Source organism: Falco peregrinus, chromosome 12, assembly GCF_023634155.1.
Source record: "Falco peregrinus isolate bFalPer1 chromosome 12, bFalPer1.pri, whole genome shotgun sequence".
NCBI lineage: Eukaryota > Metazoa > Chordata > Aves > Falconiformes > Falconidae > Falco > Falco peregrinus.
In genome coordinates, this window is record NC_073732.1 from 17,670,324 (window position 1) to 17,696,916 (window position 26,593).

The 26,593-nt window shown below is 53.0% G+C and overlaps 1 protein-coding gene and 1 long non-coding RNA gene across 5 annotated transcripts; one reads left to right on the forward strand and one right to left on the reverse strand.

The window, feature by feature from the left end:
• Window positions 1-1,214: 1,214 nt before the first annotated feature.
• LOC114012251 (uncharacterized) lies at window positions 1,215-5,524 on the reverse strand. Its single transcript, XR_003554609.2, has 2 exons — window positions 4,156-5,524; window positions 1,215-3,644 (listed from the first exon to the last, which is right to left on the reverse strand). It is a non-coding gene; the product is annotated as an uncharacterized LOC114012251 (long non-coding RNA).
• Window positions 5,525-5,800: 276 nt separating this feature from the next.
• BCL6 (BCL6 transcription repressor) lies at window positions 5,801-24,848 on the forward strand. 4 transcript variants are annotated; one of them, XM_055817316.1, is made up of 10 exons: window positions 5,801-5,914; window positions 14,694-14,732; window positions 15,744-15,911; window positions 17,004-17,225; window positions 17,364-18,347; window positions 18,972-19,153; window positions 20,234-20,401; window positions 21,899-22,029; window positions 22,434-22,571; window positions 23,522-24,848. In XM_055817316.1, exons 3-10 carry the CDS (start codon window positions 15,751-15,753, stop codon window positions 23,663-23,665), a joined length of 2,130 nt encoding a protein of 709 aa, XP_055673291.1. In that variant the 5' UTR covers window positions 5,801-5,914; window positions 14,694-14,732; window positions 15,744-15,750; the 3' UTR covers window positions 23,666-24,848. The 4 variants fall into 4 exon arrangements, with proteins under 4 accessions (XP_055673291.1, XP_055673292.1, XP_013154849.1 ...); XM_055817317.1 differs by lacking the exon at window positions 5,801-5,914 and adding an exon at window positions 11,961-12,014; XM_013299395.3 differs by lacking the exon at window positions 5,801-5,914 and adding an exon at window positions 12,392-12,655.
• Window positions 24,849-26,593: the final 1,745 nt, after the last annotated feature.

Genomic DNA, 26,593 nt, shown 5'->3' on the forward strand with positions numbered 1-26,593 from the left:
CGCCCACCACGTGCCCTGCCCGGAGGGTCCTCTCTGAGCACAGACCCACCAAGGCATTGCCAGGCTTTGGTCCATAACTGGTTAAAAATTGATTGGGACCGGGGAGGGGTGGGAGATAATTATCTGTGGCTGGAAAACCTCTGGATGAAGTTTCCTTTTTAAATCGAAGATGGGGCAGAGATGGCACGGGGCTGTAGGTGCTCAGTGGGACGGGGACACTCCTTACACACCTCCTGGTAACTGATGTTTACTCATACTCAGTGTTTGGGAGATTAGGCAGGCAGACGGGCAGATATCTCACTCCTTTGCTTATGTGGGAGGAAAGTAATTTTTGACAGGCAAGTCTGCACTGTCTCCTGGCAGCAACAGCCAAGCAGATATGCCAGTTATTTCGGCAATTTTGCAGGAATATTATCCTGGGGTTTTATTTGAGTGCAGCACGGGCACACAGCCCTCCGTCATCAGAGCGGCTCTCCTTGCAGGGTACTGGTCCGAGCACAATTTGTCACCCCAAGCAGGGTGTCTGTACATGGCACAAAGGCAGCAAGGTGGTGGGGAGAGCCATGTCTTGTCACAGAAGCACTGCGGGCCAGCCAGCCGCATGCCCCTTCGCAGCCTTTGGCTATCGCTCCCTCCATCCATCTCACCATCCCTCTGGTCCTGTCCTCTGGGGTGCCCCGTGCCTGCCCCGCCCCCTCCCCCCCCACATACCAGTCCGGCTCCAGATGCCAGCAGATGCCAAGTGGTACCTATGGCCGTCTAAAGCCTCTGCAGGAGGTGTGATGGGAGCAAACTGGGCCAGGGGCTTGCAGGTGGGCAAGCGGTCGGTGGGCTGACTCAGAGCTGGGCTGGGCGGCAGCAAGGGACGGTCAGGTGTACCCAGGGCGTGCTGGAACAGCCAGGCTTTACCACGACATTCAAGTTTTTCCACTTCCAGTCCTTCCCCTCACAGTAAGGACTGAGACAGATCACAAACACGCCAATTAAAACAAAACAAAACAAAAAATAAAATAAAAAAGGAAAAGAAAGCAAGAAAAAGGAGCCCCGATGAGCATCACAGTACTCCACTCTCTGCCATTTCCACATTTCCATACGCCCGGCTGCTGCTCCCTCTTCTCTCCCCAGCCAGAGCCCATGCCTCTTCCGATACCCAGGAAAACATTTTGTTCTGCATTAAAGGCTAAAGCTAACACATGACCAGCGAGAGGCAGCAGTTTGTTTAGCTCTTGGAGTTTATTTTAATTGCGGCCTTGTTTTGTAATGAGGACGGCCACGGCAGGGGGAGCCTTCTGGGATGCAGGGGGCTGTTCCGGGGGAGTTTCCTTATCAATAAAAAGGAGTCTCATCTGTTTAAATTAACAAGAATCGGATGGAATGTGTGCTGAGCTGCTTTGTTTTCCTGGAAGTTAAACGGTACACGTTCACTTATTAAGGATCTCAGTGGCTGGCAGGGATCACAGGTCCCCTCCAAGTGCCACCTTCCACATCCCCAGCCTTCACTGGGGAGGAAGGAGGGGGAGAGAGACAGGCCCTGCATTCATGCTGACAGGCAGAAAACAGCCTGGTAAACCTGAGTAGTTTGTTATGATGATGCATGAAAAAAAGAAGGAAAAAAGAAAAATCATGTGATTTTTATGCAAATCAGGAGAATTGGACGGTTAAAAAAACCCTAAATGTCAGGTAGATAAGATCACATACACCTAGAGCAGTGTCATGATATTCTCTGTACGTTACATTCATACTGGAAACCAAAACGTGTTACAGAAATCAGACACCCACAAAAAGCTCTGAGATTGCACTAAGAACAGGTTCCTGCAAAGCACCAACCTCTGACAAAAAAAAAGAAAAAAAGAAAAAAAGAAAAAGAAAAAAAGTAGGTTAGATTAGAAAACAAGATAGTTCAATACAGCCAGGGAATAGGCTGTCCCTGCGCAGCGTGCAGCCTGGCCTCAGTGCACGCACATTAATATGCACAAAACTCCTTTTAAGTAACGTTTGTGCAGCGGCACCCGGCTCCAAAATGGTCAGGCTGCTCCCGCAACCCATCCTCAACTGCCACGGGGAAGGGGAGAGATTTACCGGCTCTCTTCTGTCAGGCTAAACTTTTCTCTCCCAGACACGATTTTTGTTTTCTTTAAAAGTCCTGGCAGCTATTTTGTACAGTGATGGGTAAGCCTCATGGCCTGAAGGAGTTAATTTCGAAAGAAAAATTATAGTGGGGCACTGTTTATTTAAGCAGTATTTTGTAGAAGCAGCAGCACTTCTTTCCAGAAGTGCAGTTCACCTGGGAAAAATACGCACTGGCCTCAACGCTGCTTAAAAACCCGCTCTGTGTTCCCTGGGGGGGGACGACCCCAGCCCCGGGGGCTCCCATCACGGCAGAGGTGCCCCTCCAGCTCCAAGGGCCTCCACCAGCAAACTGCAGCTCTCAGGGAGGGCTAAATAATTTCACACCGTTTTGTGCCCCACACGCCAACATGCAGGCAGAGGGGCTGCTTTCCATCCGAGGAGCTTTGCCAGGGGGACAATGGAGAGGCTGGAGCAGGATGCCCACAGAGCGGTTTGAGGCACCTGTAGCGATGCCCAGTGCTGCTCCTGACTCCGCTCCCACTCCTCGGAGTGTGTCCAGAAATACCCCTGCCAACTCCAAGGGGAGTTCTCCAGCAGCATCGTCCTTGTCCCAGCACCGCCAGGCAGCGCATCAGGGTTCAAACCCCTGCCTGGGTGAGGGGGTCTCTCCAGGGAGAAGGGTGTTTTCGAGAGGGGGATGCATGAGGCTGGCCCCCCACAGCGGGGTGACTGCAGCTCCCCACTGGTGGGGCCGAGCTGCTGCCCCTCCTGGTGCCGCACAGGCACCTCGTGGGTGCACGGGAGCTGCCCCAAGGCTGGTGGGGAGCGTCCCGCAGCCAACACGGGGGCTTCCTTCCCCCTTCCACCTTCCCCCTGCACAGCCAAGCCGCTTGCTGCGGGCCAGCAGAGGCGAGGGAGGCCATCCCGTGGGGCATCGCCACCCTACCCGCCTGGCAGCCACCACCACCGCCTGCCACGCTGGTCCCCAGAGCTGCGACCCAGATGGGACAGGCGAGGGGAGAGGGTGACAAGGCCTCGCTTGGCCCTGACCCTGCTGGCCAATGGGGGGAGAGGGGTCCCAGGGAGACAACCCTATCCCCGGCACCCCGAAGCCCCCTGTGAGGCACTGCAGGGACCTGGGCTGCTTTGGGGGACAGCAGGAAGCAGTGGGAGGTGGGAGTGGGTGGCAGGAGCCACCAGAGAGCTGTGGCCGGGCCCTGGGTGATGGAGAGCAGGGAAGAGAAGGTACAGAACCAGAGCAGAAAGGCCAAAAACGCCACAGAGGCACCCAGGCCGCCCAGTTCCCAGCCCAGAGGGGCTGCTGGTGGCTGCTCTCTACGTCCCTGTAAGGAGGGGGGAGAGGATGGAAACTCTGATGCAAGCCCGGCTTGGCGGTGGCCGGGCAGAGCGAGACATCTCCCCCATAAAAGTGCTACTTGAACAGAAGCCGTGCTCGACCTCGGGTCTCTGCCAAATCACAACCCCGAGCAGCAGCCCCCTCGCTGCTACCGGCCGTCCCGCGGGCACCGGGCTCCGCTGGGCACCCGCTCCGGCTGCAGCGACAGCGTCACAAGCTGCAGAGAAATGACAAACAGAAAAGGTCTTCCCCCCCGCCACCATCACCACCAGCAACCTCCTTCCTTTTAATTTCATTGCTGTAAAAAAAAAGAAAAAAAAAAAAAACCAAACCCAAAACAAACCCCCAAAAAACCCCAAACTTCAAAAAAATCCCGGAGCTGAATTTATATTATTGTGCCCGTTGCTCCTCCGGCCGCTCGCGGACGGCCGGGGTCCTCTCCCTGCCCGGGGACGACACCGGAGTCGCACAGCTCAGGCTGGGCTCGCTCGCTGGGAATTAAATATTGCTTTTTAACTACAGGAAAGCCGTCTCCAGCATATCTGTTCCATCTTAAGTGTCTCTGGAGCACCATCCCTGTCTTGCCACCGGGCTATTTTTAATGATGAGTCGGATTAGCAGATGGGCTTTCTTCCTAATTTTTCATCCCCCCCACTACTACCACCCTTCCTTGCTTCAAAGCATTTCGGTTCAAGAGCTCAGCTAAGAAATCAAAATAAAAGCAGCACCTGGGGACTTTGCGTTCAAGGTGGCCGCTCCGCGGGGCTCGGCGGTAGCTGAATCAGTAGCTCTGAGCAATTGCATTAGTGGACCGAGGGCACCGTGACCTGCGGTGGTTATTCTCGTAAACAAATTTCTATTAATTGCAACGGCCCGGGAATGGCATCGCGGAGCGTGCCTTCCCCCTGCTCCCCGCCACCGCACCCCACAGCCCCCAAACCCGACGGGGGAAGACAAATGAGCCTTGGATGTGCTGAGCCACCCCTCCGGAGAGCAACCGCGCAGCAGGCCCGCTCGGAATAAATACTCAAGGCTGGGGGACAGAGAGGTAGAAATCTCGACGGATTTACATACAGGGTCATACATTTCCATAGAGGTCCGGGGGAAGGCCGGGGTGATGGGCCCCCTCCCTCTGCACCCCCTTGCAAAGCCCAGCCGAGCCAGGGCTTGCAAAGGTTTTGCATTATTGCCCTCCCGCCGCCCCAGCCCACCGGCAAAGAGGCCTCTGCCCAGCCAGAGGCAAAAAGTGCCGAAATCAAACCCCTTCCAGCAAAGCCAGCGCGGTTTTGCATCCCCAGCACAGTCCGACATTTCCATACAAGCAGAGTATTTACAGACTTACAGGTTATATTGCAACAATAGTAACAACAGCTACAAAGAATTAACCCACCACTCCAGAGTCCTGGAAAGGAAAAGAGAAAACGGATCAAAAAAAAAAAAAAATCATCTTTTTTTTTGTCTGGAGAATCCTGGCAAAGAAATACAAAAATCATAAAAAAAAAAAAAGAAAAATTCAAAACAAAAAGGAAGAAGGGAAGGGAGTACATGGGGGGGGGGGGTGGGGGTGGGGGTGGGTGTCTTTAAGGAAAAAGCTTCTTTCCCCGAGAGTAAATCCCGTCGGAGGCCGTGAGCTGAACGTGGCTGTTTGCAAAAATTATAAAAAAAGCTGATTGAGGGAAAAATAATTACAAAAAAAAAAAAAAAAAAAAAGAAAGTAAAAATCCAGTGCAATGCAGCAGGATCCTGGCTTTGCTCGCTGGGTTGGTTTGTTTTTTGTTTTTTTTTCAGGGGGAGGGTTGCTTTTAGACGCGAAAGTGACCCCCCGCCCCAAATTAAATATAAAAATAATTAAAAATAAAAAAAAAAATAAAAGGCGTAATAATTTTTTTTTCAGATCTCTTCCTTTTCCCTCTCTTTCGGAGAGGCACGGGGCGTGGGGGGTGGAGGGGTGGGATGTGTGTTTGCACCGCCCGGAGTTGCACCCGGGACCCCCCGTTCGTCGTCGTCGTCGTCGTCGTCGTCGTCGTCGCCGCCGCCGCCGCCGCCGCCGCCGCCGCCGCTTGCAGCTCCGCGCCGCGCGCGCTGCTCCGCGGCCGCGCGCCGCCACCCCGCCGCGCCCCCACGTCACACACAGCACCCGCCGCCACGTGACCCGCCGCCCGGGCGAGACCACTGGGAACGGGGAGAGGGGGGGAGTGAAGGAGGGAGGGCGACTCGATGGGACCCCCGCCGCCGCCGTCGCCCTCCCGGGCAGCGCGCCCCCCCCCCGCGCCGCCCCCACAGGGGGCGGCGCGGGGGGGGCCCGCGGCCCGGGAGGGCGGCGGCGGCGGCGGCGGAGCGGCAGGGGGAGGTCCGCGGCCCTCCCCATGCTCGGCGCAATGGTAGAGTCTGCAGCTCAAATTCCGAGAATTGGGCTCTGTTGATTCTTAGAACTGGGGTTCTTAGAAGTGGTGATGCAAGGAGTTTCTAGGAAAGCCCGGAGACCAGGTGATTGCTGCTTCTATTGCCGCGGCCGATTTTACCCTTTAATTCTCTCTTGCTCGCTCTCTCTCTCTTTTTTTTTTTTTTTTTTTTTTTTTTTTCTCTCCATTTTTTTTTTCCCTCCTCTTTCCCTCCCTGCCCCGCTCCGACGCCTGGCGCGGAGCCGCCTCTATATATTTCTACCCATTTTTTCCCCCCCTCTTTCCTTCCCCCCCTTTCCCGCTGCAGGTGCCCCGGCAGCCCTTTATTATATTTTTTTTTATTCTCTCCTATTCCCCCCCTCCCCCGCTTCATTTATTTAATTCTACAGACACACACACGCACACCGCCTCTTTCCTTGCCCGCTGTCAGGCGAGAAAAATAGGGGTGCCTGCATGTCTTAACGCTGGGACCGTGTATAAGGGGAGGCGGCGGCGGCGAGGGGGGGAGGTGTCTCCCCTCGCCGTCCTCTCCCGGGGATTATCGGTTATCTGGGATTATTGGCTTTCCCGCACGCGTGACGGCCGGGTGGGGACGGGGAGGACGGCGGCGGCTCCGCTCTGCACCTGCAGCCGCCCCGCGGGCGCAGGACGGCGGCGAGCGCGGCCGCCGGGCTGGTGGCGTTTTGCGTGACTCGGGGTCGGCTCCCAATGGCTGGATCCCTCGGTCGGGGTGTGTTATTAACCCCCCTCCTTTTTTTTTTTTTTTTTTTTCTCCCCCCCTCTCCTTCCTCCCTTTTATTTTTTTTTCTGTGTGCGTCTTATGTCGCTGTTGTCGTGCCGCCAGCGCACAAAGCCGCCGCGGAGCAGGGCTGGCGGCAGCGCGGGGGCTCGGCGGCACCGGGCACCGCCGCTCCGGCCTTTCCGCATCATTACCCCCCCCCCCCCCCGCATTTTCATTATTATTTTAATATATAATCATTATCGTTATTCCGTCTCCGATGCAACTGCGAAACGGCTGGTGGTGCGTTTTGCAACCTGTGGCGGGGCTGCGCCGCGGTCTGTCAAGCCCCGGGCTAAGAGCGGGCGGTGATGGAGAAGACTTGCGGCATTTCTCTGCCCGGGGAAGGGGGGAGCCCGCGGGGAGGCTCGGCCGGCGCCGGCTGCCGGCCCCCGAGCCCCGCGGAGCCCGGGGCAGGGGGGAGCCGCGCTCGCCTCGACGGGGTGTGCCGGGGCGGCAGCGACCGCCTTTCGCCGGCTGGAAAATAAAACGCCAGGCGAAGCCCGCGAAGGGGGAAGAAAGTGTGCGGAGCAACTCCGAGTGTTACGCGCAGGGCTCAAAATAATAATAATCGCAACCTGCGCCGGGAGGAGCAGGGACCCTGCGCCGGGAGGAGGGCGGCCGGCGGGGGAAGCGGGGCGCAGCCGGGCAGGGGACGGGGTGCCGGGCGCGGCGCGGGGGAGCCGCCCGGTGCCCCCAGCGCAGCCCTTCCCCTGTGTTTACTACCGCGGCGGACTTGGCGCGGCGACAGGCGCTCGTAAATCTGCCGCCGGCAGCCGCGGGGCTGGCCCCCGGCCACACGCTATTCCTGGAGCGAGCGGCGCGGCCGGCCGCGCAACCCCCGCGCACCGCGCCCCCCGGCCCACCCCTCTCCCCGGGAAAGTAAAACCGGGTAGGGAAAGGGGACAAGGCTTCTTTTTTTTTTTTTTTTTTTCCCCCTTTTACTTAGGTGTGTGGTTTTGTGTGTGTAGCTATATTATTTGTTTTAAACCCCCCCTGAAAAAAAAAAAAAGGCAAAACAAAACTGAAAAAGCCCAACTTTGTTATGAAAACTTTAGTGGTCGGGCGGCAGCGACCTCTCCCGGCCGCCCCCTCCCCCCCCCCCCCCCGGCCCTCCGCCTCGCCATCCTGCCCCCCCGCCTTTAGTTTGCAAAGTCACTGTATGAAATGTTATGAAATCGCCTCTTGGGAAGGAGGGAAAGAGAAAGCAAGGCGTTTGTTTAGAAAAATCTGCAGCGGCCTCTCAGATGTGCCTAAAAAGCTGCCTTTGACCCCCCTGTTGCATTTCCAGGGAAGAAGCAAATCCGGGCTTAAAATCATGAGTCAAAAACAATAAAAACAAACCCGGCCCTGGTTAGTTTTTTCCACTGACTTCAGTAGGCGCAGGATCAGTGCGAAGGGAGGCTGGGGCCGGGCGGGTGAGGCTCAGCAAAGAAGCGCTGCATTGGTCTGACGTTTGTCTGGGGCCACATTCCTACCTGTGCCAGCAGAAGTGTCAGCAGGGCCGGGTATGGGCTCAGGCCCTTGTTCGATCTGAGGATGCTTATTGATTCCTCTCCTGAGCTTTTAAATGCGCTACAAATTATTATTTGCTGTATTCTTTCAAAGGTTTAAAGGATAAGTGCTTTAAGAGCAAATACAGGCTTCCTCCTGCAGCCCTTGGGTTACAGTTCAAAAATTGCTTTAAAAATATTTTAGGGGAAACCTCTCTTTATATAGACATGGAGAGGCAGAACCTGATGTTCTGTTCTTTTCTCCTAACGAGAGGATCCCAGGTTTAAAACTTAGAGACGACATTTTTTGCTCCATGAAACAAGTCACCAAGCCATTAAAATATTCAAAGGATGTCTAGCAATTTTCCAGAAGAATGGATTATTACATTGTTCCAGTAAGAAAAGACTTCATCTCCAAACGTTCAATTTTGACTGGCAAAACAGATCAAAGATCTCTGGGGATGCATTTCAATTCCAATTTTCAATCCCCCTCAGTTCTGACTGTCTGAGTCAATATTGGGAGAGGAAGTGGAGGTTAACTGGTTAGTTATTATTGCAAAGGAAGAAGTCGGAACGAGAAGTGATTCTTACAAATCACACCCCCCAAAAAAAAAAAAAATCCGTCAAAAGTCTTTATAATACTTTTTAGACATCCCTGTTTGCAGCGCTGGGAGGACTTCAGCCTGCTGTCTGATGAGACAAAAATAAACCTAGCAGAAACATTAAGTTTTTCAAAACAAGGCTGGAAAAGCTCGTAAAAGTAATGTTGCTCAGACGCGTTTTAAAAGAAACAGAATTACATCGACAAAATTATATGTTTTCCAGGTTTGGTTGGGGTGTTTTATTTTCCAAGGGGAAAATTCGCTCCTGCAGCAAAGCTGACTGGTGCCATCTAGTGTCACGTCTGCTCCCTCCGCCCGGCCAGGGCAGGGGCTGGCGGAGCCCAGAACCTCGGGAGAGTAGGGACGTATTTATTAACTGCTCATTAAAACAAAAAAGGGGGGGGGGGGGAGAAAAAAAAAAAACCCAAAAGCCAACACCAAAACTGCTTGCCAGCTAGGAGGAAGGTGGCAGAGGAAACTCTGGATGCCACTGAACTTGCTTAAGGAGTCTAATTGGAAACAACCGAGCACTTACTAAAGTCACTGACATTTCCATATGGAGTTCTCTCCGGGTCTGGTCATGAAATCACATGTGAAAATCTTTCCAAGTTGTGGTGTTAATCTGCCCTTGAATTTCTGCCTAATTTAGGATGTATTGTAAAGCTATGCTTTTTTCTTTTGTTTTTTCTTTTTTTTTTGGGGGGGGGGACAGCTTTCAGCCCCAGATGGCAACAACTTAATACTAATTTGTAGGAATGGTGTTTTTCTTTTTTTAATAAACAGTGATGTTGTCCTCAAAAACGCATTACAAATACAGATGGTAACACTTTGTGAGAAAGTCCTGTGTTGTAGGAGCAGGGGTGGGTGTCCTCTCATTTTATATTAATACTCCATTAAAAAGAAAATCAAATCTTGTTACAAAGTCTATAGGGGAGTAAAATGAGGCTCTAACCCGTAGGTGCATTTCTCAGCGTGCAGCTTGCGTATGGTATTCACATATTTATGGCACTGAGGTTGAAGAACCATTTCATGCCTGTTTTAGTCCATGTGCTGTAATATTTGGGCTGCGAACTCTGCACAGAGAGCTCTTACTGATTCAGCTGGAGCCTGAAATGTTGTTTGCAGGTTTCTGAGAAGTTTGTAAAATCTAAATTTGGTTAAAAATTGCCTGCGTGCTCATAACCTCCTGTTCCATTTTATAGTAGCATGGGAGTCTATAAACGGGAGCCCTGTATGCTGAGTGCCTGTATTCTTTTCTAGATCTATTTTTAAACCATTCTTCTGTTTGGCAAAAAGTGACACTTGGTTTCCATGTTTACAGCAGGCATTGGCAAACCTCAGGAGTTCACAGTTTGCAGTTTGGTTAGATGAGTATCCAAAAGTCAGCATCTGACCAGTAAACTACTTCAGACTGCAAATTTAGACTGCAAATGTAGTCCTCCCTGCTTTTTTTTTCCTTTTTTAATTTTTTTTTTTTAATCCATGCTAGATCTTGTGTGCTCTCATTGCTGCAGGATGCTGGCAGCCAAAAGACACACACCCCTAAATTAGAGCAAGTGTGTATTCTTCAGGACTGTTTTTAAAACTCCAGTAATCTCAGTAGAGCTTCACAGCTGAAACACAGGGAGAACTAAGGGCATTGGGAGAGGGGAGAAAATTTTGGTCTATATTGTTTTACTCCCGCTCTTTCTCCTGGTCAGTGCGCTGCCTAGGGACTACATGGAAGGTACCCACGAGGGACATGGGACCCTGGTTTACAGAGGGGACAGCTTGGGACAAGCACACTGCAGGACAGTGAGTCCTGAAGAACGTGTCCTGTAGTACTCTCTGAAATGGGTCTCCTTAAATCTGTTTGGCTAAATGTAGGGCTGAGGGGCTGTCTTTCTCCTGGCCAAGGGACCCCAAGCTGCCTGTGTGTCTCGTCCCATCCAGGTGGGATGCCTAAGTGGTTCCTTACTTCCAGAAGGAGCTGTGCCACCCTCAGCCCCAGGAGGACAGAGACAGGGAGGGGAGGGTCGGTGCCGGCTGGTGATGTGCCACCCCGGTGTGGGGTGGGTATGACTGGGCACCTCCTCCTGGCCCGGCTGGACTCGGGACCTGGCTCAGCTGCTGGGGACATCCAGCTCCAGCTGTACCCCTGCCGTTGGGCTGGCAGCTCGGTGCAGGGCTCGGTGTTGGCAGGGTACGGTGTCTGTCCCTTGTTCTCTGGAGTAGCTCCCTTGACTTCAGCTGGGATGCGGTTCCTGCCTTCCCTTAAAAGATTAATGTGCCAAATTGCTTGGCGTCGTTTGAAATGCTGAAGAAGGCTTGACTCCTCTCTTCCCAAGGGCGCACACTGCCTCTGCCTCGCAGTCAGGGGAGTCCTCTTTAGTGGAAAACATTGGAGGCGGTTTCAGTGTGCTTCCCCCCCCGCCTCTGCGTTTTCTTCTGCAAAGACCAAAATAATGTGGAGACTTGAGCCGGGCCAGCTTTCAAGGGCAATCCTTTTAAACCCTCTTTTGAAGTACAAACTATAAAGTTCCCTGCAGCGCTTGAGAAAATATGCAGTTTTCCTGGTTCCAAATGCTGATAATAAACCCGTCCAGATAATGTATTGCATTTCCTAGAAACATTTGTTTGCTGGCAGGAAATTGGATCAGACTGAAAGTTAGCAGAGACCGCTCGATAGAACGAGTGCAGTCCGCTCACGGAAGGGTACGACAGAAAATACGACAGGGCTTGCACTAGCGATGCTGCTTTTGATCTGTGCTGACACTGTGCGCTAGGACTTGTCTTGGTCTCTTCTGGGGTTATTATTAACCCAGCCACGTTTTGGCCTAGACACCAACCAGAAGCTACTAAATTAATAAAACTCTGCTGTGACAGCTAAAGGACGCTTAGTGCCCCCTGATTGCATGACATCGGGAAAGCTGAGCTGGGTGCTTGCACACCCCCAGTCAAAAGCATCCTCTTCACCATGGCTTGTAGCACCAATGACTGTGCTGGGGGGGGGGGGGGGGGACACCCCAACACCACCCCAACACCACCCCATTTTCTTGGTTGTCCCCTCTGGTCGCTGTTCAGGAGAAACCAGGCATCCCTTGGCAAGGTGGAGGCAGCTGGCAGTGTGCCATGGCAGCAGATGGGATGTTCCTGTGGGGCTGGGACCCTGCAGGGTGCTGGGAGTGGGGAGGAAAGGGAGGGGAGGATGGAGCTTCCCCTGGGCGGGCAGTTTCAGAGCACTGTGTGGGATGAGGCTGTGGGGAAGGGAGACTGTACCCAGCCAACCCTCCAGGGTGATGTGAGGGAGTCGGCGCTGCGGGCTCTGGAGGGGTAGGAGAGGGGGGCACAGGGAGGGGGAGTGATCCCAGGGAGGGGGAGTCATCGATGCCTTCCCCAAAACTATGCATTTGTGGATGGGTGGGGGCAGAGACCACAGGGTATCCCCCATGCATGGAGGGGCAGGGAAGCAAGGAGTTCTCCCTGTGCATAGAGTGGGAGGAGGATGGATGAGAAGGGATTCCCTATAAATGGGGGAGTGGATGGATGGCAGGGTTTCCCTGTGCGTGGCAGAGATGTATTTGGGAGGGTGGGGGTGGGCAAGTCCCTGGTTCTCCCCTCTGCCCTTCGGTGGGGGAGCCGTGGGGGTCCTCCCTTTGCATGGGGTGGAGCTGCGAGGGGGTCCCCACATGCAGGTGCGCTCTCCCCGTGCTTGCTGAGCCGGCTGCAGGGAAGGCAGAGCCAGCCCTGGGCTCCCTTCCAGGAATGGGTTTTCTCGGGGAGGTGCCGGCGGGGAAGGGCCATTCCCTGAACCGCTGGGGCAGACCCATTGCCTTCCTGGAAGGCAGCAGCAGTGGCGGTCCCGTATGGCCACCCCCGAAATGTGCCCTGCGTCTGACCCAGACCTTCATCTCTGGGCACAGCAAGCCCTGGTGCGCAGCCCTGAGTGCTGCTGGAGAGCTCACACCAGTGAGGTACTGGGCAGGAAAACTGGGGCGCGGTGGGTGGGAACAGGGGCTTGGGGTGATGCTCTGGCCCCAGCTGAGCCTGGGGGAGCCTCATGGGCTTTGGAGGGGGGTGTGCATGGTGAAGACCATGCTCGGCTGTGGTGGTCTTTTCTGCTCCCCATCGCTGGTTTCTGCTCCTTGTTGTCTGCTTCTCTGGTCAGAGCATCCTCCCATGTTGGGGTGCAGAGCTGGTGCTGTGCAGAGGCTGGGAAGGGCAGGGTTAACCTGGCTCTGCAGAGTGAGGGGAAGGAAGGTCCCTTTCCCTTTTGCATGCCCACATCCTGCAGCTGGGAGCTGTTGGGGATACACCTGCTGGGCTCTGGGGCTGTGGGCTTTGCAGCAGCACAGCCTGGGGAGGGGTGATTTTGGAGTGGGATGGGGGGTGGGGGGGGTGGGTGCTGTGCTGGGGTCCAGCTGTGGGAGAGGAGCTGGATGTCTCCCCAGGCAGCGCTGCAGCCTCACTGTGAGTAAGGGAATTTGGCGACAGCAGCAGCTTCTCACGTGATGCTCATGGGCGCAGAGTTCATCTCACAGTTTGTAACTTTGTTGGTTTATGGATGGGTCACCTCCCCGTGTCTGTGACACCGGGGTGAGGCCCCGGGAGCGCGGTGCAGCGCGTCTGCTGGCACAGCCGAGGTGGGGATGCCACCCAGCTGCCCCAAATGCATATATTTGCTCATCTGGACGCACGGATGTGTGCTGGGCGATTGATGATAGCTGGCAGAAAGTGCGTACAGAAAGGTCAGAGTCTGCAGTATTTGGGAAATGAGTCACTTTTTGTATGTGCGTAAAGTTTTAAGCTAGCCAGGCTCAGAGTGGCTCTGAAGATTTGCATTTGATGGCTGGAGGGGCTGTAAGACATCCTTCTGAGTTTTGTGTGTGATACCTTGCCTTAAACGTCACTCTTCATCCCACCCCAGTGTCTCTGGGAGTGTGAGGGGAACTTGGGCTCCAGATCCGAGCATCTGAGAGGGAAGGGGACACTTGTCCTCAAGGGGGCTGAATGGGCTTTACAAGCTCTGGCAGTCTTACTGACTCCATCCAGTTTTTAGGGGACATCCTCATAATAATGTGATGATGGTCTTGGGGTTTGTGGGTTCACTTATTTATTGTACTTCTCCCTGCTGGGGCAGCTGCCTGGGAACCTTCTTCCTGCGTTGGTTCTGGGCCAGTTGTCTTTGTTGGTTTTAGGTAAATTAGGGAGTAATGGTGTGAGTTCTGGAAGGCAGTTAACTCCTGGGTTTCCTTGCCATGCTGCCCCAGCAGTGTTGCCTGTGAAGCCAGCAGACGGAGACAAAGCTTGTGGTTTAGGGGAAGGCTTTTACAGCAGGCAGAGGAAGGCATTTGTTCTGGGTCTTCATCCGTCTCCGCGCTGGCTTCCTATGCAATCCTAGCCAAGTCACTTTGGTGCTTGACGCCCATATCCTCCCGAGTCTGTTCAGCGGTCCCGTCCCAGGGCGTTTTCACCGGTGCCTGGAGCGCACAGATATTCATAGAAGGGCAGTAACTGTTTTGGAGGACTGGATTCAGGCTCTTTCCAGGTTTCTGAGCAGAGTAGCAGCAGATGTTTCTGTCAGTCATACCTGTTAACAAGGTGCTGGGAATAATGGCATTGGTCTTGAATGTGGCACCAGCCGGGAATTCAGTCTTGGCAGGGGAAGAGTTACCTCCAAAAGAAGTGGTGAGAAAATTCTCGCTTGACTTCCCTTCCCCACCTGCCTTTAAGTTCCTGAGTCATGGAAATGAAAATCTCCTTGGCATCCGCCCATGGTTTGGGCTAGAGGGTGTGGAAGAAGCTATGATTGGATTCTCAAAGCCTGTGGTTGTGATAAGAACGTACTGTACCGGAAGAAACAAATGTTAACCTTACTGGAGAGTAGAAGGTTTGTTATCTTTAGCTTTTATCCAGCTGATACTTGAGTGAAACAGCAGGCTTGTGTCCTGCCACAGCCAATTCATAATTACCAGCTAATGTGGCGATTGTTTTCTTGTGCTTTATTTGTAGGTTTGAAAGAAACTTTTGGACTGTGAATTGAGGCATTGGGTATGTAAATTTAAATTTTGTGCTTTTCCTCCTAGCCCTCCCTTCCCTTTACCACATTGAATGAAATATTTCATTAGACCCAGCTGGAATTTGTTTTCAGGAGAGCAGCTGCTCTGTAGAAAATACCGTACGTTCATATGCTGCTGGGGAAAAAGGAGGAGTCAGGGTTGTGGGAGGGGGTGGATTGTGGAGGAATTTCACAGTGAGGATGCACATTCCAGCCTAAACTTCAGACACAGGGAGATGTGGGCTCTCCTGGGTGCTAGTTGGGAGGACACCTCTGAGATGGGTCAGCGGGTGTTGTGTTGGGGGAAGGCTTCATGTTCTTCGACTAACCCAAGCCTTGCGCATGGGGAGAGACTGGGCTGTGGTGTGGGTAGCAGCCCAGCAGGTTAGATGAGTTCTGCTCCTCATTGCCACCACCGATTTATTGGGAAACTGTGGACAGGTCTTCTCCAGAGTGGCCACCGCTCGGGAGCAGGAAGGTATTTTGCTGGTGGGTGAAGGTTGGTGCTCCACTGAGGGATGGATTTTCCAGGTGTTGAAATCCTTCAGCCTCAGTTGGGACCTTAAGGCTTGTTCTGATTCCCGTGGCTGGATTTACAGCCAGCCAGCCGGCGGGTGAGGGGATGGCTCCTGAAGAAGATCAGAAGGCTTAGGAAGCTGTGTGTGGAGCTTCATGGAGATGAACCCAAGCGGTGGTGGGAGGAGTGGGCTGGGGCGGAGCCACCGTGGGTGAGGCAGGGAGAAAGAGGAGCCTGTTAGCTAATCTTCAGGAGGGTCTGGTTGCCTTTGCCCGCCAGCTTGTTACGTGGGACTGAGACACGCCAGGTCTCACCGTCAGCCAAGACGCCTCACTGAGCAGCCTGGCAGGCGCTTGGTGTGGTGCAGGGCGGTTTGCCTGGGCACCAAGGAGTTGGTGCTGTCTCTACCAGTGGCAGCTGGCCATCTGAGCACGTCCCAGGGCAGCAGCTCCCATTCCCATTCTCCTCCTCCTTCTGTTTTGAGCAGACTCAAGATGGCCTCGCCAGCAGATAGCTGCATCCAGTTCACCCGCCATGCGAGCGATGTCCTCCTCAATCTCAACCGCCTTAGGAGCCGGGATATCCTGACCGATGTTGTCATCATTGTGAACCGGGAGCAGTTCAGAGCCCACAAAACAGTCCTGATGGCCTGCAGGTGAGAGCAGGGTCCTGTCCCTGCCTCCCTTCCCTGCTCCCTCTGCCTTTGGCCACCAGAATGCTGCTGCAGCCCCAGGGAGGCTCCTGAGGTTTACAGACAGGGAGACAGAAAGAGAAGCAGAACTGAAAGGGGCTGCCAAGAAATTTGCAACTGTAATAGGATTAGAGCTGAGAACTTTTGCCTTCAGTGCGGTGCCCACACCTCTCTCCTTGCATGCCCATGCCTTTCTCCTCCTTGCATGCCCACGTTGCCCACGCACGGCCCACAGAGACAAACAGGAGCATAGCAGTCATGAGGCACACCCTGAAGGCAGAGCACAAATGCTGCACAGGGGCAGGACAGGGCAGGGGAGGGAGGGCTGGGTGCTCACCAGGGTGAGTGAGCCCTCTGTGACCACGGCGTCCCTGGCCACTGCTATTTTTAGAGCTATTCCTCCCTGGCTCCCAGGCTGCTGGCTGCACCCACCTTTGTTGCTCTTTTTCCGAAACACGGTGGGGTCTAAAATCCCTTTCCAGCTCCTAGGATTGCTGGAATTGCTTCCTAGAGAACACTAATTAGCATCCCACCATTGCCCAGTTGAATTACAGCAGATGCTTTCCAGAGTCTCCTGCTGACAAGATATACAAATTTGAAAAAGCCGAGGTTTGACTATATGAAAAATGTTTTGCCAACATTTCCATTTTTTCTCCCCGCCGCCCCCCCCTCCCCCCAGGCCCCGGTTACAGAGTAAGCGTGGATGCACCAAGAGGCTTCTGAAAGACATGAATCAGAGTGGGAAGGGGGTGGTGGGTGGTGGTAAGAACAACAAAAAAAAGAAGGGGAATTTCTAAATGGAGGCAATGGGGAGTTGTTGAGCAGGTGACATCTAAAAGCAGGCTGTTCCAGTTGGGAAAAGTGCAGTGCAGAAGACGCTTACTAAGCTGCAAAACCAAGCTTGATAATAAGGGGGAAGCTCCGGGAATTTTCTAATTGCCTCCTCCTCCCTTCCCATTCACAAACCCCTCTGCGCTAAGGGATTTTGGACAAATTCTCCTTTTTTTCCTCTGAATTGTCATAACACTTGTCTTCTCTCCTGTCTCCTCTCTGCAGTGGCCTCTTCTACAGCATCTTCACTGACCAGCTCAAGTGCAACTTGAATGTCATCAACCTGGACCCTGAAATTAACCCTGAGGGGTTTTGCATCCTCCTGGATTTCATGTATACATCCCGCCTGAACTTGAGGGAGAACAATATCATGGCCGTGATGGCCACAGCACTGTACCTGCAGATGGAGCATGTGGTTGATACCTGCCGAAGGTTTGTCAAGTCTAGGTAAGCACCGTGAGTGAACTTTGGAGAGCCTGGGATGGTGTGTTTGGGGGGTGAGAGGGCAGAACTGACGAAGTATCTGCAAATGTATCCTTATGGGCTGAAAATGACTGCATCTCCCTCCTTTTTGCCTGGTTCCAGTGAAGCGGAGATGGTGTCTGCTGTGAAGACCCCAAGGGAAGAGTTTTTGGCTGGACGGATGCTGAGCCACCCAGAGGTGATGGCTTATCGGAGCAGAGATGTCTCGGAGAATGGCATGCCTCTCCAAAATGGGTCCCTCTGCAATGGGAGGGCCTTTGCACCCGGTTTGATCAATAGTTTGTCTGGATCCCCCATTTCTTACCATGGATACAGCCCTCTCCCTCTAAATAGCTTCCTTGTGGATGATGAGTTGCGGGAGATGAGGATGCCTCTCTCTGAACTCTCAAGGGCAGGTTCCTTCCCCAAGGAGCGGATCCTGCCATGCGACAGCTCCAGGACAATCCCCACCGAGTACATGAGAACCATTACCGACATCTCGGCCAACATGTGCCATGCTACCATCTACGCTCCGAAAGAAGGTGCTGCTGAAGAAGCCAGGAGCGACATGCACTACAGCGTAGCCTCTGGCCCCAAACCTGTTGTCCCTTCGATCCGGAACAATCCCTATTTCTCTTGTGACAAAGTGGCCAAAGAGGAGGAGCGGACCTCTTCAGAGGATGAGATCAGCCAGCACTTTGAGCCTACCAACACCCCCCTGGACCGCAAGGGACTCATCAGCCCCCAGAGCCCCCAGAAGTCAGACTGTCAGCCCAACTCACCAACCGAGTCCAGCAGCAGCAAGAATGCCCGCATCAGTCAGAACTCCAGCTCCCTCTTCACCAAGAGCCCCACAGACCCCAAAGCCTGCAACTGGAAGAAGTACAAGTTCATCGTCCTCAACTCTCTCAATCAGAACACCAAGCAAGACAGTGCTGACCAGAATGAGATGGGAACCCTCTCTCCTCGCACCTACGTGCCCATGTCCACTTGCCAGCAGTCCATGGAGCCGGAGCATCTCAACGTGCAATCCCCCACCAAGATAAGCGTGAATGGAGAAGACTCTACTATCCCACAAGCCAGCAGGCTCAACAATATCGTTAACAGGTAAGAAGATCTGCACCCCCCTACCCCCCGCCCCCATCCCGCCGAGAGACGGGACTCCCTGCATTGTTGCTGAGGGTTTGGAAGTGTGTGAAATACCTGTAGCGTTGGGCTGGGGATTCCAGCCGTGAGCAGATGGAAGCCTGTGCATTTGGTGGAGCACTGCCAGTGACATCAACTGGGTGCCAGATGTCCCCACCGTAGCGGTTCCAGCCTGGACTGGCAATGGAATTGGGAACATTGAGTCAGGAATCCCTGGCTCACTTTGGCAGCTCTGGAAGGTTTCTGGAGCCTGGATTTGCCCTCCCTGGTTTTCACCAGATTCCCTGTGCTTCAGGCTTTTGTTTGGCTGTAAGCGCTGGAACAGCCAAACTACCGGAGAACAGTACGCTGGCCTCTGGACCTGGATGTTTCTAGAGAACTTTGAGGTTGTTTGGTGAATGGGCACCTGAAGGATTGAGGCTCAGGGACCTATTGTTGATCAGGGCTATGCTGTGCATCTCACCACAAAAGTGTCCCCATAAAACATGGCTGTCCCTCGTGTCTGGAAGGGTGCAACCAAGGGCTCAGTAGCTCAAGCACAGCAAGAGCCTTCTCACGGCTGTGTGCGTTGCTGTCCTTCCACAGGTCCCGGGATGGGTCCCCCCGGAGCAGCGAAGGGCAGTCCCCGCTGTACATGCATTCGTCGAAGTGCAGCTCCTGTGGCTGCCAGTCCCCACAACATGCTGAGATGTGCCTTCATACCCCTGGCTCAAACTTTGGAGAGGAGATGGGGGAAACCCAGTCTGAATACTCTGACTCCAGCTGCGGTGAGTCTTGCATCCCTGGTCACCTTTTTCAAATAGCAGGCAAGAGGGCTTTGCAGTCTGGGCACCCATCCACCCAGTGTCCAAGCGGGAATTCAGACTTGTCCCTGATGCTGGTGGATCCCAGGGTGCTTTACAGTCCCCTCTTAACTGGCTAACCAGCTGTGTGCATGCATGTGAGGGACACACGCACATGGGAATTGCTTCCTTCCTCCCCTTCCTCAGCACCATCCAGATACCTTGTGCAGGGAGGTAGTCACCGGCTGCAAACTTGGCAGCTGAAGACAGGAAACAAAGTGCACCCCACCCCACCAGAACCACAGGAGAACAAGCTTGGCAGATGTAATGACCCTAATGGGGATTAGGCAAGATGGTGTGTCTCATGCATCCGTCATGGTATCTTCATTATCAGGGAGCCCAGTGCACACATCTGGAGAAATGCAGATAATGAGGCTTGCAATCTTGTTGCAAAACTCTACAAGCCCAGAGACAAGTATCTGTGCACCCATCTGCCTGTAGCTCAGGGAGAGGGAATGCAGAATTGTCACCTGTGGTATGGGCAGAGATCCACAGAGGGAACCCCACTGGTGATGCTCAAAGCTGCATACAGTGTTTAAGAGTTACACACCCTCCTACTGGGGGGACCTACCTTGCGCTTCAGATGATGATGGTCTTCCCATGGTCAGGGAAGACATCTGTACATGTAAAGGTTTGAGACCTCTAAAGGTTCTGGAGGTGCTCCAGAGCAGAGCATCCATTTTTCGGAGGATGCCTGATAACTTGGGTGCTTTTATGGACCTCTCTGAAAGATGTCCGGACGAGATGCTGGCTTGTTGGAAGCAGCTTGTGTTGCACTGAAGGAGGGATGGCTCATGGTGACTGCACTCTCAAATCATGCATGTTGTTGCTGTGTGCACAAGAAGGTGAAGGTCAGGAGCTCTGACCATGAATACCTGCACTCAGCTTGTTGTTCCACCACTTGCTCTGGCTGCCCCTCTCCACCATCCCAGACCCATCCCATGGCCTATCGGGGAGCTGGCCCATGCACTGCCCATCTCATTGCTCTCTTCTCTGCCCTGCCAGAGAATGGAGCCTTCTTCTGCAATGAGTGTGACTGCCGGTTCTCTGAGGAAGCCTCTCTCAAAAGACACTCTCTGCAAGTCCACAGTGACAAGCCCTACAAGTGTGACCGCTGCCAGGCCTCCTTCCGCTACAAGGGCAACCTTGCTAGCCACAAAACCGTCCACACAGGTACAGTGTTGGCCACCGGGACAGCTTACTGGGGAGGCTGTGGGTTGCTGGGCATGTGAGCATTTGTGGCTGGCTTTGTTGCAGGTGTAGCATCCCCTGTTCTGTGACACAAGCTGTCCCTGGTGGGAAGAGCAAGGTGCTTTTCTTGGCACTGCCAGGGAGCCCTTGGGCAGAGCACCAAACCTGGGAATGGCAAGAGATGCTGCCTGGCCTCACAGCAGGGATGGAGCTCAAGCTCCTTTGCTGTCAGGTGCTGGGCATCACTGTTTCTAAAGGCATCTTGAAAAATGCACAGCTGGGAGTAGGTGCATGGCCTCCGGGTTACCTTGTCATAGATTTAAAAAAAAAAAAAAAAGAAAACTTAAAAAAATAACCAGAACATTTAGGGAGAAGTCTGGGATATTTTTTCCCCTGCATCCTAGAAATCCAGATCATATCTAGCCTGGCAGAAACTCTGCTGATGGGAAAATCTGTGAATGGATGGACTCTGAATCAGCACAATGAAAGCTGAGAAAGGAAGGGGATATTAAGGGTTTAGCCATTTGCTGACAAACCTAGGGACTTTTTTTTCGTGCTTTTATTGATGCTTAACATGTTAACAGCCAGTTCGCTAGCTGGGGAAGGGAAGTCTGGGCTGACAGCTCAGTGCTGCTGCACTGAATTAGACATGAATTCCCTGCATTCTCAGCTGAGCTCCAGGAAGGCTGCACAGGTGAACGAGATGACACAAGTGCCAGGGCAGGGTTCAAGGGTGCATGTGGTCAAAGCCTGGAAACAAAAGAAAAAGGCAAGAAGGGAAAGGTGTATGGCTGCTTCTCACTCCCCATTGAGCCCATCTTCAACAAGCCTGAAGAAACTAGTTGAAACCTTTATGCAGCTCCCCACATCACCGGGAGCCAGCAGCAGCAGTGATTGTAGCTGACCTGGGAGCTGGGTTACTGGGTGTTTTCCAGGAGACCTCCAAAAACTGAGTGTCTTCCAAAAAGAGCTTTCCGCTCTATCAGCTCTTTCTACTCCTCTAAAGAGGTGACAAATGGCTGAGGCAGGACATGCTGGGAACCGTGAGGAGCCTGAAGGCACCTGTGTGGCCCTGCATGGCCCACTGACGGCTCTAGGGAGATGCAGGTGCCAGCTGCTGTCCTGGGACCAGGAGGACTGCTGCTGTTAATCCTCACTGGCAGAGATGTCCAAATTTCTCTCTTGCCCTGAAGGCTGCCTCTCCCAACCCAAGAAAGACAAAGGTACCCACAGTGCCCAGGGCCCTCCTGAGCTCACCCTGCTCTTGGGGACACCCTGAACTGCCCTGACCAATGTCCGCAGCCACCTCCAAAAGGGACAGGAGTCAGGGCTAGTGCTCCATGCCATGGGGTCTGGCACCTGAAGACTTAGCTTTGGGGAGTGCCATATATATATATATATGTATATGTATATGTAACGGATCATGGGGGCTGAGCACACCTGTACCTAACCCTTCTCCCTTTCTTTTGGGCTCTGCAGGAGAAAAGCCGTACCGCTGCAACATCTGTGGGGCACAGTTCAACCGGCCGGCCAACCTGAAAACCCACACGCGCATCCACTCCGGAGAGAAACCCTACAAGTGCGAGACCTGCGGGGCCAGATTTGTCCAGGTGCATGTGGCCTCTGGGACCTGCAGTGCCTGGGGAGGTGGGACATGGCCGGACCTCCTGCTCAAGACTGGTGATGCCTCATGGCAGGGAGGAGGCTGATGGGCCACGCTCACTGCCTTGGGCAGCTGTTGCTGTGGTGGTGTGGGTAAATAGGGGCCTTAAGGTCTGTGTGGGCCAGTTTGGCTTAGTAGAAAGCCTGATGGCTGGTTTAAGCTCCTCTCCTCAATTTGCTGTGAAGGGTTGGAGGTATCAGACCTCAGACACATGTGGGCCTGACTCCCAGCTATAACCCAGTAGACAAAAAAAGACATCTGGACAGAACCCCACTCCTGCTGGGATGTCCTTGGCCCCGGTGGGATGCCCTCATCCCTGGGGCTGTCCTCACCCAGAGCTGCTCTCTCTAGGTGGCCCACCTCCGTGCTCATGTGCTCATTCACACTGGTGAGAAGCCGTACCCCTGCGAGATCTGTGGCACACGCTTCCGGCACCTGCAGACCCTCAAAAGTCACCTTCGAATCCACACAGGAGAGAAACCGTATCATGTGAGTGACCCTGGGATTTTTGGGGTTTTTTTGTTTGGTTGGTTTTTGGGGTTTTTTTGGTGGGAGCTCTCAGCCAGGGCTGGAAGAAGAGGCTGCCAAACCTGGCGGCTGGGAGGGCGCTGGGGCATTTTCATGGGCTGGTTGCAGCACCCCAGTGCCTGTCACCAGCCTCGTGATGCCCCACACCAAGGTCACATCCCTGCTCCTTGTGTCCGGTCCCCCTCTCATGCATCAGCCGATGCTGATGTATTTTGTCATGAGCGGCTGCGTTGGAAACACTGACGTGCAACCCAGGCTGGGTGCGTCTTAGCTGCTCTTCTTTTCTTCCACCCTATGTGGAAGAAGGTCACACTTCTCCAAATAGCTGTGGCTTAAATTACAGCCACCCGCTGTGTGCAGGGATGGGAGAAAGGAGCAGAAAGCCTGGCCTGGGGTTCTCCATGTCAGTGGTACCTGTGCCCAGCAAGAAGCCTACCCTGCCTTGCTTGCAGCCCTGGGGGCTCCCAGCTCCTTGCTGAGGGTTTTCTGGCTTTCCCTGTCTGCTAGAGAGGGAATTGGAGCACAGCTTCTCATCCAAACATCCCCCTGGAGCCATCCAGCTTGGCAGGGGTCAAAAGCCGCTCCCAAAATAGCCCTTTAGCTGGTTTGAGCATCTAGATAAGGAGCTTGGTGCTATGTCCATTGGAGCCAGGGTCCTCTCCTAAGGGACCTCAGCCTTTGTGCATCCCATAAACTGGAATGTGCTGCTGAAAGCCTGGGATGGGGTGCCCCCAGGTGCTGCTTCTCCCACCACGTTCCCACTTTTCCCTCATCTACTGATACAATGGGCGCAGCATCCTGGGGTAGTGGGCAGAGGACAGGTATTTGCTGCAGGACCCCCACCCTGAAGGGAAGGATGTGCCCCCTGCCATGGTGTTTCACCCCCTCTGCCTTTGCCTCTCGCCCCACAGTGTGAGAAGTGCAACCTGCATTTCCGCCACAAAAGCCAGCTGCGGCTTCACCTCCGGCAGAAGCACGGGGCCATCACCAACACCAAGGTGCAGTACCGTATCTCCGCGAGCGAGGTGCCTCCGGAGCTCCCCAAGGCCTGCTGAAGGCAGAGGATTTCCCAGGAGGAGGTCACCTTGGGGCGGGAGAGGGGAGAAGCTGTCCAAAGGATACTTGCAACACTTTAAAAGAAAAAGGAGGGGGGAAAAAAAGAGAAAAAAGAAAAAAAAAAAAAAGAAAAATTCATCACATGATGGAGTGCCTCTAAACCCATAGTACAGATAGGTGGAAAAACATTAGAAACCTAAAAAAAAAAATTACAAATACACGGGTTTTATTTTTCCCAGTTATGTGAAACAAAAAGAAAAATAAAATTATTCAGATCTTACTGTATATAAAACATAAAAAAATAAAAATAGTCATTTTAAATGTCTGTGCAGTGGAGTGTTGATAAACTCTGGAGTCTAACCTTCACAGCCTTTGCCGTTTGAAGATGAGGAATGTAATGTTGATTTATGGGAACAGATTTTTTCTTTTGTATGCAAAATGTGTGTTCTTTTAAAAAGAAAGTATGCTATTAAAGAGAGGGCTTTAACTTTTTTAACCAAAGGTGAAGGAATCTATGGCAGAGTTGTAAATATATATAGATATAAATATATAAATATATATATAAAATAAATATATATAGACCTTTAAAAAAGCTATATTAAAAATATATAAAATGCATTAAAGGCTCAGTTGGACTCTGCAGGCAGAAGCCACTCTGAGAATCTTTATTATGATAGAGCACTTAAGGAGATATTTTAAAGTATTGCATCTGTACAAGTAAGAAAATATTTTGTCTAAATGCATCAGTGTATTTGTATTTTTTTGCAAGTGAAGGTTTACAATTTACAAAAAAGTGTGTATTAAACCAACAAAGCTGCAGAAGGAATTTAAAATAATAATAAAGTGTAATTTTTTTTGTTCTAGTTCTCAGTCTGTATATATGTAACATGTGGTTTCGCACGGTGCCTTTCTTTTCAATGGAAGTTTTCAATGTATGGACTATATTGAGCTCAGTTTCTTCAAGGTACAGCCTGATGTTGCGAAAGAAGTTTTGGTGGAATTCTCTATCGGGGAATGTTTCTTTTTATTTTTTTGGTTTTGGGGTTTTTTTTGTCTTATTTTACATGCTTGTGTTATAAACAATCTCGGGAGACAGGGTTTGGGCTGTGTCTAAACTGCATTAATGCGTTCTGTAAAATATAGCTGTACAAATAAAAGAATAAAATGAAGAAAAGTGAAGTATGATGGAGTGAGAGGGGTCTGTTCTTGCCTGTCCTTCAGCACCTTGAAGGCCAGTTGGTGCCCTAGGAAGGGGCTGAGCACCCGGGCAGGTGCTTCTTCCAGGGTCAAGTGAAGATGGTCCCTGGTCTGAGGTGGGAGCAAGCCTCAAGCTCCCTGCTCTGCAGCCCAGTGGGGACTCTCCCACGTGCCACCTCCTTGATACTTCATGCACTCGCACTGCGGAAATAGGGCAGAGCCTGGGAGGGACCTTTTGCTGACCAGCCCAGGGCCGGTTCCAGATGGCCGGGTGATTATTTATATTTCCTGGAAACTCAATGCAATTGCCAGGATCACTCAGGGAAGAAGGCTGCCTGCTGTTCCTCTCACTTTCCAGAGCCTCGGGCTGCAAGAAGCTGCCAGTTCCACCACTTTGTGCAATGGTTTGGTGGAGCAGGGTCTGTAACCCCCTCCAGGAACTCGCTGACCAACATCATCTCTGGCCTCCCAGCCATTGCACGCTTGCTGCAGGCTAAAGCTGAGGAGTCCCCCTGCTCTCCTGCGGCAGTGAGAGGAGATGCTTTGGTCCATTTGGGTGGCTGTGCAGAGCTGGGGGGTGAAGCCATAGGGTGATCAGGCCTCGTGATCTGTGCAAGCAACCCAGCAGCTCATTGCTGGTGAGGGCTCACTGGTTGCAAAAAAACTAAGAGCCTCATTCAAAAAGCTGCTCTGAATTACCCAGGCAGGACTGGCTACAACCAGCACCAGTGTGGAGCTCGGGCACTGCTCAGCATGGCCCGAGGTAGGGTCTGAGCTGTACAGGGTATGTTTCATTTTTAGTTAAATTACCTCATGGATAATTTTGGTGCAGAGCTTGGGGAGTGATTCACAGTGAGGGGACTAGGAAACACCAGCTGCAAGGGGAGAGCCTAGCTGTTTGCAGGGTCAGGAGAGGCTGCAGGAAGGAGGAGCTGAAGGTGAAGAGGAGGATGGACTTTTCAATGCACCACGGGACAAAGGTGGACACGGGACAACCAAAGCAGCCCTGCGTGGGAGGGAAACGCCAAGAAGGGGGGAGCCAATTTGCAGTACTGCTTTGCAGGCCCCCAGCTCCTCTGGCCTGTCTCCCAGCGGACCAGATCGCCTGGCACATGAAGCAGCCCCCAAAAAGCAGGAGCTGAGCACTGAGCTGGAGCTAGTCTCCCCTTCCTCCTCCTCTTTGATTCAGGCAGCCGGGGGGGCTGCCTGGCAGCCGGCAGGCTGGCTGTGGGGTGAGGTCCTCTCACCTGCATCCTCCCGGGGCAGGAGCCGATTTCTTACCCCGCAGAGCTGGTGCATCCCACTGACTGCTCAGCCCGGCTGAACCCAGCACCAGCCCTCACCAGCTTACTCGTGTTGGGCACAGGGTAGGGTAAAAATGACAACAACTGGGGCATTGCCTGAGCTCTGGGAATAGCAAAAACATGCTTTTCCACTTTGCTGCCTCACTTGCTTCCCCTCTCCACCTCTCCCCGGTGGGTTTTTAATGTTTAGTAAAGCTGGTTGTACTCATGATGGTGTTTTGACATATATACTGTCCTCATTTGACACACATACATAGGTCTCTCCCCTCTCTGACCAGAGCTGCCTGTCTTTGAGCTCGCTACTTTTCTGATTACTGCAGTTGTCACTGTTGGAAGTGGGTGGACTGGGCTGACAGCCCCGCTTGCCCCAGACAAGCAGGTTGCGTAGCCACGACCTCTATTTCCCATTGACTTGCTCAGCTGCAT

What these genes read in the sequence shown, in the direction of transcription:
- BCL6 (XM_055817316.1), top strand. Translation starts at nt 15,751, where the DNA reads ATGGCCTCGCCAGCAGATAGCTGCATCCAGTTCACCCGCCATGCGAGC. An exon ending in CCACAAAACCGTCCACACAG is followed by an intron (nt 20,402 to 21,898) that starts GTACAGTGTTGG and finishes TGGGCTCTGCAG; the next exon opens with GAGAAAAGCCGTACCGCTGC. An exon ending in GCGGGGCCAGATTTGTCCAG is followed by an intron (nt 22,030 to 22,433) that starts GTGCATGTGGCC and finishes TGCTCTCTCTAG; the next exon opens with GTGGCCCACCTCCGTGCTCA.